General features: G+C 42.4%; 1 protein-coding gene across 9 annotated transcripts in view; it reads left to right on the forward strand.

Annotated features, from left to right (window-relative positions):
• LOC125452204 (regulator of microtubule dynamics protein 2) overlaps positions 1-22,810 on the forward strand; it is a 101,968-nt gene that overhangs the window by 27,800 nt on the left and 51,358 nt on the right. For 8 of the 9 annotated variants that reach the window (XM_059645189.1, XM_048530323.2, XM_059645192.1 and 5 more), the window contains exon 4: positions 16,059-16,119. The exons of the other annotated variant lie outside the window; for it this stretch is intronic. In XM_059645189.1, the coding sequence (XP_059501172.1) occupies positions 16,059-16,119 (61 nt within the window). The remainder of the gene's footprint in view (positions 1-16,058; positions 16,120-22,810) is intronic. 9 annotated transcript variants of the gene reach the window in all.

A 22,810-nucleotide genomic window follows, 5' to 3' on the forward strand; every position in this document is an offset into this window, starting at 1 on the left:
GCCACACTACCAAGAATCTTACCACTAGCCCAGTACTCTGTATTCCTGTCACTCCTTCCAAGGTGAATCACCTCACACTTTTCTGCATTAAACTCCATTTGCCACCTCTCAGCCCAGCTCTGCAGCTTATCTGAGTTTCCCAATCTCATTTCAAGTAGACATGAATAAAACAAATTAAAATGGTTATAATTTGATAATTAATGGTTAATCTTGTGTATAGAATCTGAGGGCGGCACGGTGGCTCAGTGATTAGCACTGCAGTGAGTTTTGAGAAGATTTGTAGCTCAGTTTGAGTTTCTGGACGTGAGTTTGCTCGCTGAGCTGGAAGGTTAGTTTTCGGACGTTTCATCACCATTCTAGGTAACATCATCAGTGAGCCTCTGATGAAGCGCTGGTGTTATGTCCCGCTTTCTATTTATCTGTTTAGGTTTCCTTGGGATGGTGATGTCATTTCTTGTGTTGATGTCATTTCCTGTTCTTTTTCTCAGAGGATGGTAGATTGGCTCCACATCAATATGTTTATTGATGGAGTTACGGTTGGAATGCCATGCTTCTAGGAATTCTTGTGCGTGTCTCTGTTTGGCTTGTCCTGGGATGGATGTTTTGTCCCAAGCAAAGTGGTGTCCTTCCCCATCTGTATGTAAGGATACTAGTGATAGTGGTAGTGATAGCCACCAGGATACATGAACATCAACTAGCCACAAAAAGACATGACCCACTAAATGTCAACAGACGGTTATTATTGATTGTTAAATGCCTTTTTAACATCACAATTCACCTCATTAATATTCAGTGTCCCATCTTGCCAAACAAGCTAGGTAACATAAAAACCCGATTAAAGTCAAAGCGATCACTTAGTGGATTCAGATGAGTAATTGCCCCAAACGACATACTTGTTGGAAACTAAGCACCAACATCTCGGGGCGCAGTCCATGGGCACCAGCTACGTGCACCCCATGACCATGGACGTTGGCATCTAACACGCCAGCCTTTAAAACCTCTTGTGGCACAAACCAATTAAAAGACGCTTCTGCACTTAAATGTCAAACCTCAGGCTCCACTGGCAGCAATCTTTGTAATGCTGCGACTAGGTTCCCACACAACTCATGACCTGGACCATATTACATATCCACGCGTTTTACTTGCTCTCTTATGTGTTTACCTGAATGTTCACAGCATGCCTACCTTGTCAGAGATTGCAGGAACTGCTGATGCAGGAATAATCTCTAGATAATAAGGTGTAGAGCTAGATGAACACAGCAGGCCGAGCAGGAAAGCTGACATTTCAGGTCTGGATCTTTCTTCAGAAATACATTTTTGAAGAAGGGTCCAGACCCGAAACGTTAGCTTTCCCACACCTCTGATGCTGCTTGGCCTGCTGTGTTCATCCAGCTCTACACCTTGTTATCCCTACCTTGTGTTTTGATCTCTCAAGCAGAGATAAAAGTGTCATATTGCTTTTGTATTAATGTGCTATTTAGGGCAGGCACAAAGATAGCCAGGTTGTCATAGCTGTCAGAGGCCTGTCAAGTCAAGGGGAATGTGTTCGCTTTCTGTGTTCCTGGCATACTCAATCAAGAGCGTACTCTGATTAGTGGTGAGGAGGCAACCAGCAGGCATCACACCACTGGTCTTGACTTTCTACTGTAATGTTGTTTGTTTTCCTCATGGGTTGAGAGCAAGGAATGTTTTACTGCAGATGAAAGTGGGTGGCAGAGCTATTACAATTGGTGCAGGTGGGGAGGTGTCCAGATTGAGTGAGTAGGCGGAGCAGAGGGTGTGCAGAGTTAATAGTGTCAGAGATCGGTGACTGAGAGTAGGTTGAAATGACATTGCAGGCAGTAGCGAGAGTGGCAGAGCATGAACTTTGTGAGGAGCTAGGTACTGTAGCAGAGATGGTGTTAGTGTGAAGTCTTGGAGAAAAGATGGTGGCACTTATCCTGGTGGAGTAGACGGTTGTTCTTACCATATTGGGCGTTCTTCCTGACATCCAAACTGGTGGTAACCTTGATTCAGACTGGCATTGTTTGGTGTTTTGGCATTCATTCTTGGCCTTGAGGGAAATGGAAGACCTTCATCAGTACCGTCCTGTTCAGAAAGACTCTCAGGACAATGCCCGTAAAGCAGAGTGCTGACTTACCTTGCCATGTCCAGGGCAAATCAGTAGTGTTCATTCAGGTGCTCAACAAGCTTCTAAGAATGGCACCTGTGGAAGGGATACCAGTGAATTCTGGGATATCTGCAGAGTGCTGAGTTGTTCTGGGAAAGGCATGTGGTAAGATTGGGTGGAAATTGGACATGAGACACAGGACATGGGGCACGGTATGCAGTCCATGAGATGTTTTGTAAGAGATGGCAAGAGAACTGTTTAGGCTTAGCTGCACCAAAACGCCTGACACAACTCAAACATAGCCTATAAATGTACCATTTAGTCCTGTGCATCCCAATTTAGTCTGATCAAAGCTTTTCATGATTTTAAACATCTGTTTCAATTCTTTTCTTAACCTTTTGTGTTGTCAGGAATACAGTCCAAGCTGCTTGAAGTATCCTCTCAAAGCTGAAATGTAACAATCCTGATGTCATTGTAGTAAACTTTTCCTAAAGTTTGGTGCCCAAGATTGGGTGCAGAATTCAAGCTGCTGCTTAACAATGTCTTATAACGATTTAGCATTATCGTTTACTATTTCTGAAGAAGGGTCCTGACCCAAAACTTCAACTTCCCTACTCCTCTGATGCTGCCTGGCCTGCTGCGTTCCTCCAGCTCCACACTGTGTAATCTCTGACTCCAGCATCGGCAGTCCTTACTAAATCTTTAGTATTTCTACTTTGCTTTTGTATATCTTTGTTCTATTTATGAAGCTTAGGATCCCAAAGTTGCTTTTAACAGCCTTTTCAACTTGTTACCTTCAAAAGAATTTTGTGCTTAACCAGATTTCTATATTCTTATATCCCTTTACTATGGTGTCATTTAACTTGTATTGAATGAGCTATTCTTTCTATAAAAATACTCAGTTGTATCATCAACCATCTGCCTGTCCCCTATGTTATGTCCTTCTTCAATATGCAACTTTCTGAGCCAGAGGTGAGAATAGCATTAGCTGGGCTAATGTGACACAATATAGTATATAAATGAGATAAATTAAATATGTACAACATTTGGACATCTTTATAACAGCATTTTTATTTTCTCTTTTATGCATGTCAGTTTTAATTTTGGAAATTGGCATCGTCTCTCAATACTGTTCATGTTTTTTTCTCATTTTATGCGAGTTGTACTGTGTAAAAACGTATCTCTAATTTTATTCTCTTCCTTTAAGCATGGTGCACCAAAACTAAAGTTTCCCAATTGCATTGTAACAACAGTTTCCTCTCAAGTACTTTAGTCATTCGTAGTGTCGATGGTGGTGGTTGGTACAGGGGTGGGGTCAGTCAGTAGTAAAGCTTTTAATGCAGTGAATTCTGAGATGAATGAGTTAATCCTGGAAATAAAACTCTTTTTAGACTGTTATTTTTAAATAATACAATCTCTTGTCTGTCTCAGGTACTATTCCACTCATCTGAAATGGTTAGATTTAGGGAAGCCCAAGACTTAGCGGGTGTAGGTTTAAGGTGAGCAAGGAGACATTCAAAAGAGATCTGAGGAGCAACTTTTTCACACACAAGGTGGCGTGTGTATGAAATGAGCTGCCAAAGGAAGTGGTAGAGGCAAGCACGATGACAACATTTAAAAGACATTTGAACAGGTTTATGAATAGAAAAGGGTTAGAGAGATGTGGGCCAGATGCAGGTAAATGGGACCAGTTCAGTTTAGGATACCTGGCCGGCATGGACAAGTTGGACCGATGAGTCTGGTTCCATGCTGTATGACTGTGTTTCCTATTCAACTTGCTAACATCCCTGCAAGCTGCAGACACAGGAATATGTGGAAAACTGCTTGATATTTTATATATTGAATACTCAGTGGCTTTGATTTCAAAGTAATGGAAAATACTGCTGCTGTGCAGTAATGTAGTCTTAAGTAGGTTTGTATCAGCGTGGGTGTTTTTGATGTACAGCTAGTGTCTTTTAGACCCTTATGTAACCACAGATAGTCTAGTTCCTAACCCATTCAGGGTGGTCGTCAACTGCATCAGGCTATAAGAATATGATGTCTCATTGAAGGGAAGCAGTGGATGTAATTTTTTTAAATTTTCAGATGACATTTGATAAGGCACCACACATTATGTGCTTTAATAAGAGCACATGATTTTGGAGACAGCCAGCTTGGTTAGAGGATTGTCTTAACGAATAGAAGATGAGAGATTTGGAATGGTTTTTTTTTCCAAGGATCACTGCTGAGGGCACAATTATTTACAGTATATGTTAATGACTTGGATAAGGAAAGTGGATATACTATAGCCAGTTTTGCACATGACGCAAAAATAGATGAAAAGGCAAATGATGAGGATGACATGACACGAAGAATCTGCAGAGGGAAATAGCCACCTTTAAGTGAGTGCGCAAAAGCTTGGCAGATAGAATATAATATGGGGAAATGTGAGGTTATGCACCTTGACAGGAAGATTAAAGGAGCTGAATATTACTTAAATGGAGAAATACTGCCTAAAGCTACAGAACAGAGAGATTCTCACCCTTGAATCACAAAGTTAGCATCTAAGATCGGTGGTAATAGAGAAACCAAATGAAATGTTGACCTTTGTTTCAAAGGATATTGAGTACAAAAAGTAGGGAGGTTTTGTTTAAACTATACAAGGCATTGCTGAGACTGCGACTGGGAAGATTATGAACAGTTTGTATTTCTTGTTTAAGGAACATGTATTGGCATTGGACTCAGTCCAGAGTAGATTCAATACGCTGATATAGAGTAGGGAGGGATTATTTTACGAGGAAAGGTTGAGTAGATTGGGCCACTATTCATTGTAATATAGGAGAATGAGGACGACCATTTTGAAACATAAAACATTCTTAGACAACTTGACAGTGTAGATGTGGAAAGATTGATTCCTTTTGTGAGAGAGCCTAGGGCCAGAGTGCATAATCTCAGAATGAGAGGTCACACATGTAAGACAGAGAAGGAATTTCTTCTTTGAAAGTTATGAATCTGTGGAATTTTTTACAACAGAGGGCTGCCAAGGCTGGGTCATTAAATATGTTCAAAGTTGAGATTGGTTTTTATTTAGTTAGGGAATTGAGAGTAATGGGGGAAAAGGCAAGAAAGTGGAGTTGAGGATTATCACATTAGCCATGTGGTGGTTCAGTTTCAATGGGCTGAGTGAGTGACTTCTGCTCCTATGTCTTATGGTCTTGGGTGCCTAAGGACTAAGCAATAATCAGTACACTGTGAATAAGTCATATTCCATATGTAATATGCACTGCAACACCTCATGCCTCGCTTTAACTGCAGCAGGCAATGATTGAAGCCATAGCTGTTGAGAAGGATCTGAGCAGCAAGATTGGAGTAATGACATCACTTCAAAATTCCCCTGATTGAGACATGCATTTTTTCTTCTTTTCCTGAATCATAATCATGGAAACACCTCCATAACAAAGACTGCAACAGCTCAAGAAGAAGCCCCACTACCACCTTCTAATGCATCATAAAAAGGAAGGCTTCAAATTAATCCTGTTGTCCAGAAAGTGCCATTGTTGTGTCTTGGAATCATAGAATTGTTAAAGCATTGAAGAAGGGTGTTTGGCCCATCATGTTTCCTAAGGAGCAATTCATGTACCCTCAGTCACTTCTCAAGTCCCTACACCTTACACTGTTTCAGTTGTTTAAAATGTTGAGAATATGTACAAAAGTTTACAGCACAGAAATAGCCTTCTCCGTCCATTGTGCCGGTGTTCACTGAGAAACAATTTATCCTAATCAATTCCATTTTCAAGCATTTGGTTCATATTTCCAGAGGGTGTGGGACTTCACATGCATATCATATACCCTGAAATGAGTTGAGGCCTTTTTTATTCATTAACGGGATGAGGTGTTACTGGCTAGGTATCATTTATTGTCCATCCTTACTTGCCCAGTGGGCAGTTCAAAGTCAACCACGTTGCTGTGGATCTAGAGTCACACATAGGCTAGACCAGGTAAGAATGGCAGTTTCCTTCCCTAAAGGACATTAGTGAACCAGATGGGTTTTTTCCAACAATCAACAACAGATTCATAGTCATCATTAGATTCTTAGTTCCAGATATTTTGTTTGAATTGAATCTGCTATGGTGGGATTCAAACCTGGATCCCCTGAAAGCTATCTGGGCCTCTTGATTAACAGTCCAGCAATAATACCACTAGGCCACCACCTCCCCTTTCTGCTTGTATTACCCTATCAAGCAGGATTCCAAATCCATACCACTCTTGAGTGAAAAAAAAATCTTTCCTCATCTTCTCTGATCCCTCTGTCAATTATTTTAAGTGTATTTCCCAGAGTCATTGACCATTCAGCTGAGGGAACTGGTTCTCTCCCATCCATTCTGCCTGGCTTCACACAGCCTGTACATCTCATCCCAGCATCTCTTCAGCCTCTTCTGTTTCAAGGGAAACAACCCTAGCCTATTTGATCTTTTCTCACAGCTACAATTTTCCAGTCCCAACAATGTCCTTGCAAACCTCCTCTGTAACCTCTCCAGTACAGTAGCATCCTTTTTTTCAAAGTTGAGATCAAAGTTTAAATCAAATTTGCACACAGTACTCATTACTTCCTAACTAGTGTTTTATGTAGTTCTATTATAACCTTTTGCATCCTGTGCCAATGAAGGAAAGTATCCCATGTGCTTTTGTAACACCTGATTGACTTGTCCTGCTATCTTCTGGAATTTGAAAGTCCCTTACCCCCTTTCCATCTGTCTCTATCCTTTCATTTATTGTGTATTCCTTTGTCTTGTTTCACCTCACCAAATTGATTACATTCACACTTCTCAGGGTTGGCTTGCACTTGCCACTGTTTTGCCTATCTGAAAGGTTTATTGCTATTTTACTGCACTCTAGATTCTGTCCTCAATATCAACCACGTGTCAGATTTTTGTATTACGTGCAAACGTTTTGATCATACCCCCTGCATTTAAATCCAAATCGTTGATATATACCACAAAAACTAGGGGAACTAGCACTGAGTACTGTAGAATCCCTTTGGAAATAGTGGCAATAACATCAATAACACAGGCTTAGCTGACCTAACAAAAACAGAAGTTGCTAGAAAAGCTTAGCAGGTTTGGCAGTATCTGTGAAGAAAAAAGTCAGAGTTAGCATTTTTGGGCCCAGTGACCCTTCCTCAACTTTAGTTGACCTAATCTCTCTTCAAATGACAAACCTGCCTTCCCAGGAATCAGTGGCTTCACTGCACTCCCATAATGGCAAGTATATCTTTTCTTGAGGAAGGAGATCAAAACAGCACACAGTACTACTGGTGTGGTCTCACCAAGGTCCTGTGTAGCTGCATCAAAGCTTCCTTGTTCTTGTAATGAAGACTGACATACCATTTTATTTGCTTTCAGTGACTTCTGTTCAAGGGCACCCAGATCTCTGTGAATTTTTTTGAAATAATACTCCGACAAGTTTTTCACTCACTGAAGTAGACAACTTCATATTTCTCCAAGTTGTACTTTTATTTGCCTGCTTAGCTTGACTAAATTGCCCTGAAGCCTTTGTCTCTTCCTCCTCACTCCTCAGTCTCACCTAAATAAAAACAAAATACCACAGATGCTGGAAAAATTAAACACTTACAAAATGCTGAAAAAACCCAATACAGCAGTAATAACAAAGTGTGGAGCTGGATGAACGCAGCAGGCTAAGCACCATCTTGGGAGCACAAAAGCTGATGTTTCGGGCCTAGACCCTTCATTAGAAAATGGACTAGGCCCAAAACGTCAGCTTTTGTGCGTGCTCCTAAGATGCTGCCTGTCCTGCTGTGTTCATCCAGCTCCACACTTTATTATCTCGGATTCTCCAGCATCTGCAGTTTCCATTATCTTTCTCCAGTACAGCAGTATCTATGGTGAGATGAACAGAGTTAATTTTTCAAGTCGGACGTGGCTGCTTAAAAACACAATGTACAGAAGGATGCAGACAGGTTAAAAGAGAAAGCAGTAACTTGGCAGATGAAATTTCATGTAGGAAAATGTGAGGTTATGTACCTTGGCAGAAAGATTAGAGGAAATAAATATTATTTGAATATGGAAGGATTGCAGAAAGCTATAGATCAGAGGGACTTGGGAGTCCTCGTGCTTGAATCACAAAAAGCTAGATCCAAGTTCAGCAACAATTGGGAACTTAAATGGAATGCTTTCCTTTATTTCAAGGGGAATGTAGTATAAAAGTAAGGAAAGTTTGCTCACATTAACAAGGCATTGGTCAGACCACAAATGGAATACTTTGAGCACTTTTGGGGCCCCTCATCCAAGGCTGGATATACTGGCATCGGGTGCAGTCCAAAGTAGGTTCTCTTGGCTGATTCCAGGAGGGATTGTTTTTTGAGGAGAGTTTAAGTAGGTTGGACCTGTATTTGTTAGAATTCAGAAGAATGTGACACAACCTTTTTAAACATACAAAATTCTTAGAGGACTCAATAGGGTAGATGTGGAAAGGCTGTTTTCTCTTGAGGGAGTCTAGGACCAGAGGGTATAAGAAGTTGCACATTTAAGACAGAGATGAAAAATGACATGTAAAGGCTGAGTTGTTCAGTATATACGGTGCCAATCAGGACAGATTTTTAATCTACAGGGATTCAAGAGTTACGGGAAGGGGGAAGGCAAGAAAGCGGAACTGTGGGTTATCAGATTAGTCCATTGAATGGCAGAGAAGCATCGATCGCTGAATTACCTACTTCTGCTCCTACATCTTGCAGTCATATGATCAAGTGGGCAGGTATTGAAATTCACTTCAATCCAATCTTCACAGAACTGTGAGGTGATACATTTTTGGTAGCAAGACCATGAAAACAATCTAAAGGATATGCAGGGTGAGAGACCTGGGTGTATACATACATAAGTCATTAAAAATGGCAGGATAGGTGGAGACCAATAATAAACGTACAGCACTTTGGCTTTATTGGGGCCACATAGTACGAGAGCAAGAAGGTTATGCTGAACCCATATAGGACTCTAGTTAGACCCAGTTAATACATTGTGTCTACAAACAAGGTTTTATGGCATAATGATGGCAGCTCTTTCAGGACTAAATTTGTGACTAACAACCAGTAAAGGTGCTGGCCCAACTTTATATTTAGTTTGTGTGTCAAGAATTATAAATGAAAGGGAAAGGTTTGGCTTCTCATCCTATAGTAATCTAGTTATTCTATTATTCTTTCATTAACATCTTACTACTCATTTCTGCTAGTACATTTTGTCTTTGCATCAATTGCCACTTTTTGTTTAATACAGTGTATGATTGCATAAGGTAATTAATAAATTACCTCCGAGTAAAAGATTCTGTAGGAAATAGTAATCATAACATGATAGAATTCAATATTCAGGTTAAGCTCCTTTGGAACTCCTTACTGCAGAGTTGTGGAGTCTGAGTCGTCATGTATATCCAAGGCTGAGATTAATAGGGGAATCAAGCATGAATGGGAAATGGCAGGAAAGTGGATGTAAGGACTGCTGGATCAGCCATGATCCTATTGGATGGCAGAGCAGACTCAGTGGCCAAACGGCCTTTCCAATTTCTAATATTTTATGGTATAATGAATTAAAATAGGCCATTCAAGTTAACCATTCAATGTCAGCAGTTTTGAACCAGTTGAGTCTCCTTTAATTTTTTTTATCATTTAAATATATCACTTTAATGATCTATTTCTTTCTCCTTCATTTTTGTCTTGCTCACCTTTAATTCAGCTGTACTATTTACTTCAATACCTCCTTGTCTATCTTTGCATGCAGAAGTTGAACTCCTAGTTGATTTTATTGTTGACTGTGAGATTGATGTCCACGAGTTATGTTCTTCCCTACATGAGGGAATATGTTACCTCTGTGTAAAAAAAAATTATAATTTGATTTCCCATTCTCTCTTGAGCTAGTGATTTCTATCCCATTGTACTCCAAATTCTCAAAGTGTTGTTGCCAAGAAAAATATAACAAATGTGACCCACCTGAACTTTAATGAACTGAATGTGACTCTATACTTTAACTTGGCCTATTTTCATTATACTTTCAGGAAATGTGCATATCATTGGCATCCGGAATTATTTGTCCATGCCTCATCACCCTTGAGAAGGTGATGGTGAGCTGAAATCTTGAACATCTAGTTCATCCAGTGCAGATACATTACTCGTCTTTCTAGAAAGGGAATTCCTGGTTTTTGACCAAGTGGCAGTGAAGGAACAGGGATATTGTTACAAGTCAGGACACTGTGTGACCTTGGAGAGAATTTCCAAGTGTCTGCTACCCTTGGTTTTTGAGTTAGTAGAAGTCATAGGTTTGAGAGATGTTGAAGGACCTTCACGAGTTGTTTTGGCACATCTTATGTATGGTATGCACTATTGTTGAGCATTCCTGATGGAAGGGCCAAACATAGAACATAACAGCACAGTACAGTCCCTTCGGCCCTCGATGTTGTGCTGACCTGTCGTACCATTCTCAAGCCCATCTAACCTACACTATTCCATGTACGTCCATATGCTTGTCCAATGACGACTTAAATGTACCTAAAGTTGGCGAATCTACTACCGTTGCAGGCAAAGCGTTCCATTCCCTTACTACTCTCTGAGTAAAGAAACTACCTCTGACATCTGTCCTATATCTTTCACCCCTCAATTTAAAGCTATGCCCCCTCGTGCTCGCCGTCACCATCCTAGGAAAAAGGCTCTCCCTATCCACCCTATCTAATCCTCTGATTATTTTATATGTTTCAATGAAGTCACCTCTCAACCTTCTCTCTAATGAAAACAGCCTCAAGTCCCTCAGCCTTTCCTCGTAAGACCTTCCCTCCATACAAGGCAACATCCTAGTAAATCTCCTCTGCACCCTTTCCAAAGCTTCCGCATCCTCCTTATAATGCGGTGACCAGAACTGTACACAATACTCAAAGTGCGGCCGCACCAGAGTTTTGTACAGCTTCACCATAACCTCTTTGTTCCGGAACTCGATCCCTCTATTAATAAAAGCAAAAACACTGTATGCCTTCTTAACAGCCCTGCCAACCTGGGTGGCAACTTTCAAGGATCTGTGTACGTGGACACCGAGATCTCTCTGCTCATCTACACTGCTAAGAATCTTACCATTAGCCCTGTACTTTGCCTTCTGGTTACTCCTACCAAAGTGCATCACCTCACACTTGTCTGCATTAAACTCTATTTGCCACCTCTCAGCCCAGCTCTGCAGCTTATCTATGTCTCTCTGCAACCTACAGCATCCTTCATCACTATCCACAACTCCACCGACCTTAGTGTCGTCTGCAAATTTACTAACCCATCCTTCTACGCCCTCATCCAGGTCATTTTTATAAATGACAAACAGCAGTGGACCCAACACCGACCCTTGCGGTACACCACTAGTAACTGGTCTCCAGGATGAACGTTTCCCATCAACTACCACCCTCTGTCTTCTTTCAGCAAGCCAATTTCCGACCCAAACTGCTATATCTCCCACAATTCCATTCCTCCATATTTTGTACAATAGCCTATTATGGGGAACCTTATTGAACGCCTTGCTGAAATCCATATACACCACATCATCCGGTTTACTCTCATCTACCTGTTTGGTCACCTTCTCAAAAAAACTCAATAAGGTTTGTGAGGCACGACCTTCCCTTCACAAAACCGTGCTGACTATCCCTAATTAATTTATTCTTTTCTAGATGATTATAAATCCTATCCCTTATAACCTTTTCCAACATTTTATACCAACAACTGAGGTAAGGCTCACTGGTCTATAATTACCAGGGTTGTCTCTACTCCCCTTCTTGGACAGGGGAACCACATTTGCTATCCTTCAGTCAATAAACTTTGAAAATAGCAGATATGTCAGTCGAGTGAAACCAGAAAGAGCTGTAAATGCTTTAAAACAGGAACAAAAACAGAAGTTGCTGGCAAAACTCAGCAGGCCCGGCAGCAAATGTGAAGAAAAGAAATCAGAGTTAATGTTTTGGGTCTGGTGACCCTTAGAACTGATGGTAGCTGGGAAAGCGTCGCTTTGCATGCAGAAAGTAGGGGAGGAGGGAGTAAATTATAGGATAAAGATAGAGCCTGAAGAAAGACAAGAGCATTTTAATAGACAAATGAGTTGATAATGGTCTGGCTAGGAGGGTGAACAGCTGTTTATGGGGAGTGTTAGTGACTAACAATAAGCAGTGTATAATGGCAGGCTATGCGATAACAAGGCCTGGTAGGGGATTTGAAAATGGGAGAGTTTAGGCCCTAAAATTATTGAACTCTATATTGAGTCCAGAGGGTTGCAGGGCTCCCAAGCAGAAAATGAGGTATTGTTTTTCCAGCTTGCGTTGAGCTTTGCTGGGAAACTACAGCAAGCCAGAGATAGGGATGTTGGCCAGGGAACAGGGTGGTATGTTAAAATAGCAGGCAAACTGGAAGCTCAGGGTCTTTCTTTGTGAGCAGAACATTGATGTTCTGCAAAACGGTCACCCATCTTACGATACATTTCCCAAATGCAGAGGCGGCCACATTGTGAACAGTGATTGCAGTGGCCTAGATTCTGGGAAGTGCGGATGAAGTGTTGCTTTCCCTAGAAGGTATGTTTGTGTCCTTGGATATTGGGTAGGGAAGAAGTAAATAGACAGGACTGGTTGCAGGGAAAGGTGCCTTGGGGTTGTGAGGGGATGTTGGGGGTGACTGAAGAGTGGATCAGGTGTCCCAGAGGGAATGGTCCCTGCAGAAGGTGGCAGAGGGACCGGAATATGTGTCTGATGGTGGCATCTCGTTGGAGATGGTGGAAATGGTGTGATGACCTTCTGGATGTGGATGCTAGTAAGATGGTATATAAGGACAAAGGGAACCCTATTGTTGTTACGGGAGAGAAGAGAGAGGGTGAAGGCAGAAGTGCGGGAGATGGTTTGGATCCAGTTGAGGGCCCTGTTGACGATGGTACTCAGGACTTCTTGGTTGAGGAAGAAGGTGGATGTTTTAGAGATAATGGGAACTGCAGATGCTGGAGATTCCAAGATAATAAAATGTGAGGCTGGATGAACACAGCAGGCCAAGCAGCATCTCAGGAGCACAAAAGCTGACGTTTCGGGCCTAGACCCTTCATCAGAGAGGGGGATGGGGGGAGGGAACTGGAATAAATAGGGAGAGAGGGGGAGGCGGACCGAAGATGGAGAGTAAAGAAGATAGGTGGAGAAGGTGTGGGTGGGGAGGTAGGGAGGGGATAGGTCAGTCCAGGGAAGACGGACAGGTCAAGCAGGTGGGATGAGGTTAGTAGGTAGCTGGGGGTGCGGCTTGGGGTGGGAGGAAGGGATGGGTGAGAGGAAGAACCGGTTAGGGAGGCAGAGACAGGTTGGACTGGTTTTGGGATGCAGTGGGTGGGGGGGAAGAGCTGGGCTGGTTGTGTGGTGCAGTGGGGGGAGGGGATGAACTGGGCTGGTTTAGGGATGCAGTGGGGGAAGGGGAGATTTTGAAACTGGTGAAGTCCACATTGATACCATATGGCTGCAGGGTTCCCAGGCGGAATATGAGTTGCTGTTCCTGCAACCTTCGGGTGGCATCATTGTGGCAGTGCAGGAGGCCCATGATGGACATGTCATCAAGAGAATGGGAGGGGGAGTGGAAATGGTTTGCGACTGGGAGGTGCAGTTGTTTGTTGCGAACTGAGCGGAGGTGTTCTGCAAAGCGGTCCCCAAGCCTCCGCTTGGTTTCCCCAATGTAGAGAAAGCCGCACCGGGTACAGTGGATGCAGTATACCACATTGGCAGATGTGCAGGTGAACCTCTGCTTAATGTGGAATGTCATCTTGGGGCCTGGGATGGGGGTGAGGGAGGAGGTGTGGGGACAAGTGTAGCATTTCCTGCGGTTGCAGGGGAAGGTGCCGGGTGTGGTGGGGTTGGAGGGCAGTGTGGAGCGAACAAGGGAGTCACGGAGAGAGTGGTCTCTCCGGAAAGCAGACAGGGGTGGGGATGGAAAAATGTCTTGGGTGGTGGGGTCGGATTGTAAATGGCGGAAGTGTCGGAGGATAATGCGTTGTATCCGGAGGTTGGTAGGGTGGTGTGTGAGAACGAGGGGGATCCTCTTGGGGCGGTTGTGGCGGGGGCGGGGTGTGAGGGATGTGTCGCGGGAAATGCGGGAGACGCGGTCAAGGGCGTTCTCAATCACCGTGGGGGGGAAGTTGCGGTCCTTAAAGAACTTGGACATCTGGGATGTGCGGGAGTGGAATGTCTTATCGTGGGAGCAGATGCGGCGGAGGCGGAGGAATTGGGAATAGGGGATGGAATTTTTGCAGGAGGGTGGGTGGGAGGAGGTGTATTCTAGGTAGCTGTGGGAGTCGGTGGATGTTTTAGAGGCTTCCTTTTCGAAGCTGGCCTTATCTGAACATATGCAATGGAGATGGAGGAACTGAGAGTGGGGGATGAAGTCTTTCCAGGGAGCAGAATGTGAGGTTGTATAGTCCAGGTACCTGTGGGAGTTGGTGGTTTCTAGTGAATATTAGTGGCCAGTCTGTCTCCAGAAATGGAAACAGATGTCTAGGAAGTGAAGGAAGGAGTCGGAGATAGACCAGACTAAAGTGAAGGCAGGGTGGAAATGTTTCCAATTTCCACCCTGTAACAGCGATAGGGATCCTTTGTCCTTGCCTACCATTCCACCAGCATCCACATCCAGAAGATCATCAGATGCCATTTCTGCCCCCTCTAGCAAGATGCCACCACCAACCACATATTTCCCCCTCCTCTCTCTTGTCCAGCTTCCGGAGGGACCATTCTCTCTGGGGCACCCTGGTCCACTCTTCCTTCAACCCCAACAACCCCTCTCATCCTCACACACCACCCCCTGTAATCAGCAAAAGTGCAACACCTGCCCATTTACCTTTTCCCTCCCCAGTATCCAAGAACGCAAATGTACCTTCCACCTGAAGCAACAATTCATCTGCTCTTCCCAGAATCTCATCTCTTACATTTGCTGCTCACAATGTGGTCTCCTGTATAATGGGGAAACAAAGTATAGACTGGGTGATTGCTTCGCCAAACATTTACATTCTGCTCGCAGTAAAGACACTGAGCTTCAGTTGTCTGCCACTTTAACACCCCACCCTGTTCCCTGGCCAACATCTTTGTCTTTGGCTTGCTGCAGTGTTCCAGTGAAGCTCAACGTAAGCTGGAAAAACAACACCTCGTTTTCCACTTGGGGACCTTGCAGGCCTCCAGACTCCATATAGAGTTCAATAATTTTAGGGCCTAAACTCTTCCATATCCTAGACCCCTACCCCACACACCAGGCCTTGTTGTCACATAGCCTGCTATTACACATTACCTATTGTTAGCCACTAACAGTCCCCATTAACAGCTATTTACCCTTCTAGCCAGAGGGCTATCAACTCCTTTGTCTATCCAGCTGCTGTTCTCTCTCTTTGGGTTCTATCCTTTATCCTGTCGTTTACCCCCTACTCCGTCTTCTCCCGATTTTCTGCATATGAAGCGACGTTTTCCAAACTACAATCAGTTCTGAGGAAGGATCACTGGACCCAAAACGTTAAATCTGATTTTTTTTCTTTAGAGATGCTCCCGGATCTGCTGAACTTTTCCAGCAACTTATGTTTTTATGCCAGCCAAGTGAGTTGTTCCGTCCAGAATGGTGTCAAGCTTCTTAAAGCTTCTTAAACATTGTTGGACTAGCACTCATCCAGGGAATTGGTGAGTATTGATAAACCTTGTAAATGATGGATAGATTTTGAGTTAATAGGTGAGTTATTCACTGCAGAATTCCCAGTCGCTGGCTTGCTTTTGTAGCCACGGTATTTATATGGCTGGTCCAGCTCAGCCTCTGGTTAATAATAATCACAAAAGATGTTGATGTTGAGGCGTTTCTCTTCTATTAACACCTTATGGATTAAATCCTAAATCCTCCAGTTTTGTTAAATTGTAAACGCAGCAAAAATTAAAGTGTTCGCAATATCCTTTCCAGGTAAGGAGATAGCTATGGATGCAGTTAAACTGGGTCCCCAGAGTGCTGATAGCCATATGTGGTAAGTCTGAATAACCCCACAGCAAATTATGTCTCTGTCATGTTATTACTTGCTACAAAATTCTGGATCTCCAGACTTTTTCTATGCACCTGTCTGTTTGAGGCCATGTTCCATAAGGTTTCGGAAGGCTTTCTTTGTCAAAATTGTTTTTACTGTGGCTAAAACCTGGAGTTTTACAGCACCATCCTTATAAGATCAGGTTATTATTTGGACTACCATTTGATTTTGTTTGTAATAATTTTAATATACAGGATATCATTTGAAGTAAAGACTTGACCTGTTTTAAAACTGATTTTTGAAATAAATAAAAACCGAAAGAACTGTGGATACTATAAGTCAGGACAAAGCCAGATGTTGCTGGGAAGGCTCAGCAGGTCTGGCAAAAGCAGAGTTAATGTTTCGGGTCCGGTGACCCTGCCTCTGAACTGGCCAGTTAATGTTGACCCTGATGATTTTTTCCTTTACAGATGCTGCCAGACCTACTGAGATTTTCTAGCTTTTCTTTTGAAATAAGTAATGTTAATAATTAAAACAACATTGATATGCAGTAGCACAGCATTTTCCTGATAATTTGCTGTAAAGCAATATAGGCAATTAATTTCGTTCTGCATTGTTAAAGTGAGTAGCAGGGATGCATTTCGGGGAAGGTAGATAATTAAATGAGAAACAAAAGAAAAGCAAGTCCTGACCTGAAACGACAACTTCCCTGTTCCTCTGATACTGCCTGGCCTACTGTGTTCCTCCAACTCCATATTGTATTGTCTCTAACTCCAGCATCTGAAGTTCTTGCTATCTCTGAATGAGTTATGTTCATAGGTTTAGGACATGGAGCATGACAAGCAGACTAGAGCACACGTGCTGCATTGGATGGAATTGTACTATAAATAATTACTTAAGATTGCAGAGGATGTAAGATGTAGAAGTCATGTTGTGTTATTAGGTTTGTTTGTTAGAATTTCTGTAGCTGTGGTTCAAGTCTAGAATTTTACAGAATACTTTCCATTAGATCAGATTACACAATGTGTCCTCCACTCTAGTCTCCTTCTCAACTACATCTGCCATTGTAACTATCTATTTCCTTTTCCCTCAAATGGTTTGTCTAGCTGTCCCTTTAAAGGTTTCTATACGGATAGCTATTTAAGGTGCAGAATTTGAATACTGCTGAAAAAAAGGCAAATTTTGTTGTTGTCTTTTGTCTTGCCGTCATCAAGACATTGTAAAAAATACCAAAGGGTAACAGCATTTTATACTGAGAAACAAAGTGTGGAGGTGGATGAACATAGCAGACCGAGCAGGAAAGCTGGCGTTTCAGGTTGAGACCCTTCAGAACTGTTTGTTTTTTTTAAACCAGGATGTTGCCAGATACAGAAGGTTTGAGTTATAAAGAAAAGTAAATATGCTGGAACTTTTTTTGCTGGAGCGTAGGAGGTTGAGAAGCGACCTGATAGAAGTTTATATAATAATGAGGGGTATAGATAAAGTTAATGATAATTGTTTAAAGCTTCTAGGAAGATTTGTAGCTCAGGTTGTGGATGAGGTTGTAGACTTGCTTCCCGAGCCAGTGTGTTTGGTTGCAGATGTTTCATCACTATAGTAGGTAACATTGTCATTGTGCCTCTTGTGAAGCGTTAGTGTTCTGCCCTGCTTGTTATTTATATGTCTCGGTTTGCTGGGTGGTCAGCATCGCTTCCGGTTCTGTTTTTCGATGGTTTGTATATCTGGTCCAGTTCATTGTGTTTGTTGGAGTTCCGGTTGGAATGCCAGGCCTCCAGGAATTACCTGGCATATCTCTGTTTCGCTTGTGCTATTATGGATGTATTGACCCAGTCAAATTTGTGTCCTTCTTTGTCCATGTGTATCAAGATCAATGTCTATGGTTGTCTGTCAGTGGCTAGTTGGTGGTCGTGTATCCTTTTATTGTCAGTTTTCTTCCTTTTCGATATATAATATACAGAAATACCACATATACGGGCCTGATAATTAATTACTGCAGCAACCATCTCAACACCCATACGTGGAGCTGGATCAGGACGTTATTCAAATGGGCCACAACACACTGCAGCAATCTAGAATTTTGCAAAGCGGAACAGGAGCACTTATTCTTAGTTTTTAAAAGAATGGAGACCCAAAAAGCACAATCCACCATTACCTCCGCAGCAGACCACAAAAAGAAGACCCGACATGGCCAGACACACTCGTCACCCTACCAGATATGAGGGATGTTATCAGAGATGACTACAAGACCACTCAGACCCCAAGGTATCAGGGTAGCTTACAAACCAACAACCACTCTGCGACAGTTACTGACTATTTTAAAGCCTCCCATATCCTCAACCAGTAAAACTAATGTAATATACAAAATACAGTGCAGGGACTGTGCAAAACATTATATCGGCCAAACTGGAAGAGATCTGACGGTAAGGATACACAAACACCATCTAGCCACCAAGAGACATGACCAACACTCACTGGTCCTGATACACACGGACAAAGAAGGTCACAAATTCGATTGGGACAATACATCCATAACAGCACGAGCCAAACAAAGACATGCCAGGTAATTCCTGGAGGCCTGGCATTCCAACCAGAACTCCATCAACAAATACATTGAACTGGAGCCAAAATACAAACCATTGAAAACCAGAACCTGAAGTAATGCCGACCACCCCAGTAAACCAAGGAGTATAAATAACAAGCAGGACATAACATCAAAGCTTTACCGGAGGCGCATTGATGTTTCCTAGCAGGGTGACGAAACGTCTACAACTAAACACACCGGCTTGGTGAACAAGTCTACAACCTTAGTGGTAGTTGGCTTTTTCCCTAGGATGGGTTATTTCAAGACATAGGGCATGTTTTTCAAGGTGAGTGGAGAGAGATTTGAAAAAGACATGAGGGGCAAATTTTTTTTACACAGTTGGTGGTTCGTGTGTGGAGTAAACCTCCTAAGGATGTAGTGGATGTGGGTAAAATTACAGTGTTTAAAAAACATTTGGATAAGTACATGAATAGGAAAGTTTTGGAGGGATACGGGCATGGAATAGGCAGGTTGTACTAGTTTAGTTTAGGATTGTGTTTGACGTGGACTGATTGGACAGAAGGATCTGTTTCCATGCTGTGTGACTATGACTCTATAAACTGAAATTGCTGGAGAAACTCAGCAGGCCTGATAGCATTTGTGGAGAGACATCAGAATTAACATTTTGGTCCAGTGACCTATCTTTAGAATCTTCTGTCATTTTCTGATGTTAAACTGAGCAATCTTTAATTCCTTCAATCTTTTATATTCTTAATGTACAAATGGACATTAGTGATCTGCATAATTTTGCTAACACCGTATTAAGTGTGAGTAGCAATGCCACTAATTTCTGGATTATGCTGAAATAAATAGATATAATCCTCTGTACCAGTGGCTTTGTTCTCTTATTTATTGAATTAATTTGATGGTTTTTAATAAAATTTAAGACACCGTTATCTCAATGCTGCTGAATATGGTGTCTGCTTGTTCTATCTCCCAGTAAATACCAAAGTAGAGTTATTAGTACATATACCACCTCTCTGGTACCTATCATGTTATCTAGGCCTATTCCTGTTGCAACCGTTAGTGTATGTGCTATTTTGCTTCTTGATAATTTGTTCCTCTTTGTCATTTTTTTTAACGTTATTCCAAATTTGACCACATTGCCTCTTATTTACTCCTCTCTTTGTCTTTTTCTTTGTCCTCTCTCTGCCTTATTTTATGTAAGCCTCTTTCCTGACTCATTGTTTCTTTTTATCTGCTAGACTCACAACTAGCACTTTTTTTTTCCGTTCAGCAGAATGTATTTTTCTTGTACAGTTTTAAAAACTGTTTTAAATAATCATGATCTGGATAACTTACATGTGCTACTTACTTTCACCTCCTTTGCATAATGTTTTGCAGGAATGCATTGCTAGATGGGGAGCCTTTTCTTTCCCATTGTGTTCTCATTGTCCTCATACATGCCAAATTTTATGCTTCTTCATTCCTGAGATGTGGGCAATACTGGCTGGACCAGATTTTCTTGCCCATCTCTGGTTGCTTAAGAAAACGCAGTGAGTTGCCTTCTTGAACTGCTGATGTCCATGCAAGTTGTTAATAGGGAGCTCCAGAGTTTTGACCCAGTATCACTGGGTCTCCTCTGGCGCTTCGCGATGCTTTGTGAGTTCTTACATGAACTGTGCTTTTGAAAACAGAAATAACCTAGAGCATGGAGTTTCTTCGCAATGCTACTTAATTATATGCAGTACACCTGCAACTCAGTAAGGTCAAAGCAATGCAAAAATCACTTGTGCCGTGCTGCTATAGAAATGAGTTGGATGTATGAATTTTACGTGTCTTCCAACTTCTTTCAGTTGGGCTTGGTTAGCTTGGTTTTTGCTTTCAAACTTCAAGGCAAATTAATTTCCAATGTCACCAATTTTACTGAAATACTTTGTATCACAACATAGTTATTGTAATATTAGGATATCTGTGCACCCGCATATTTTAGGCATGAGGGCATGGTCATACCCTTCAAGAAAATTACTGGTGTTTTGAAAAGAAAACTCTTCAGTTTAAGATATAAAAAAGCACTACTTCATTAAGAGATCTGGAGAGAATTTTAGCCTAGCTAGTATACACTTTTGCTCTCCTGATCAAGAATGTAGTCTAATTGTTGCTGAAATATACATTAGTGGATTAGTGGAAAACATAATATTTTACTTTCTCGGGAGTAGTGTGCCCTTGTGCTTTTGATTGTAATTGTTACTGTGTTCCTGGTTTTAACATTTTGCAGACCTGTCCAATGTTGGCCTGGTTACACTTACCCCTAGAATGTCTTACCTCCAACTTCTCATATAATTAGTCACTGTCTGTACTTCAGCTGTGATTAACTATTAAAACATGATGTGACCTTAAAAAGACATCAGTGCCACATTTGATGGAGTGTGGCATCAAGGAGCCTGAGCAAAACTAGAAACAATGGGGATTGGTGAGAAAAACCTCTACTGGTTGAAGTCATACCTGGCGCAAAGGAAAATTATTGTGTTTGTTGGATATCAGTCATTTCAACTCCAAGCACCTCTGCGGGAGTACTCAGGGATGGATCTTTGTCTTTGGATTGATCTGCTTCAGCTGCTTCATCAATGTTCTTCCATCTAGCATAATATCAGAAGTGGAGATGTTTGCAGATAACTGAAGATTGTTCGGCACCTTTTGCAACTCCACAGATGCTGAAGCAGTCTGTGTACAAATGTAGAAAGACCTGGACAATATTCAGGCAACTTAGAACGTAGAACATAGAAAAGTACAACACAGTACAGGCTCTTCGGCCCACGATGTTGTGCCGTGAAATAATCCTAATCCAAAAATAAAATAACCTAACCTACATTCCCCTCAATTCACTGCTGTCCATATGCATGTCCAGCAGTCGCTTAAATGTCACGAATGACTCCGCTTCCACGACTACCACTGGCAAACTATTCCATGCACTCACTACTCTCTGGGTGAAGAACCTCCCTCTGACATCTCCTCTATACCTTCCTCCTAACATCTTAAAACTATGACCCCTCGTGGCAGTCAGTCCTGCCCTGGGGAAAAGTCTCTGGCTATCGACTCTATCCATGCCTCTCATTACCTTGTACACCTCAATCAGGTCACCTCTGTTCCTCCTTCTCTCCAGAGAGAAAAGTCCGAGCTCAGTCAACCTCTCCTCTCAAGACAAGCCCTCCAGTCCAGGCAGTATCCTGGTAAACCTCCTTTGCCCCCTCTCCAAAGCCTCCACATCTTTCCTATAATAGGGCGACCAGAACTGGACTTGATATTCCAAGTGTGATCTCGCCAGAGTTTTGTAGAGCTGCAGCATAACCTCACGGCTCTTAAACCCGATCCCCCTGTTAATGCTTTCTTAACAACCTTATCCACCTGGGTGGCAACTTTGAGGGAGCTATGCACTTGAACACCAAGATCCCGCTGTTCCTCCACACTGCCGAGAATCCTGCCTTTAATCCTATATTCACCCTTTAAGTTTGACCTTCCAAAATGCATCACCTCGCATTTATCCAGATTGAACTCCATCTGCCATTTCTCAGCCCAGCTCAACATACTGTCAATGTCTCACTGAAGCCTGCAATAGCCCTCAATACTGTCAACAGCAAACATACTAACCCACCCCTCAACCTCCTCATCAAAGTCCTTTATAAAAACTACAAAGAGCAGAGGCCCAAGGACAGAGCCATGCGGGACACCACTCAGCAGTGACCTCCAGGCAGAATACTTATCATCTACAACCACTCTCTGCCTCCTGTCAGCCAACCAATTCTGAATCCAGACAGCCAACTCACCCTGTATCCCATACCTCCTGACTTTGTGAATGAGCCTGCCGTGGGGAACCTTATCAAATGCCTTGCTGAAGTCCATGTACACCACATGCACTGCTCGACCCTCGTCAGCCTGTCTCGTGACGTCCTCAAAGAACTCAATAAGATTTGTGAGGCATGACCTGCCCCTGACAAAGCCATGCTGACTCCTTTTAATCACGCTGTGCTTTTCCAAATAGTCATAAATCCTATCCCTCAGAATTCTTTCCCAAACCTTGCTGACCACAGACGTAAGGCTGACTGGTCTGTAATTTCCAGGGATTTCCCTATTCCCTTTCTTGAAAAGAGGAACAACATTTGCCTCCCTCCAATC

Source organism: Stegostoma tigrinum, chromosome 4, assembly GCF_030684315.1.
Source record: "Stegostoma tigrinum isolate sSteTig4 chromosome 4, sSteTig4.hap1, whole genome shotgun sequence".
In the NCBI taxonomy this organism is placed as follows: domain Eukaryota; kingdom Metazoa; phylum Chordata; class Chondrichthyes; order Orectolobiformes; family Stegostomatidae; genus Stegostoma; species Stegostoma tigrinum.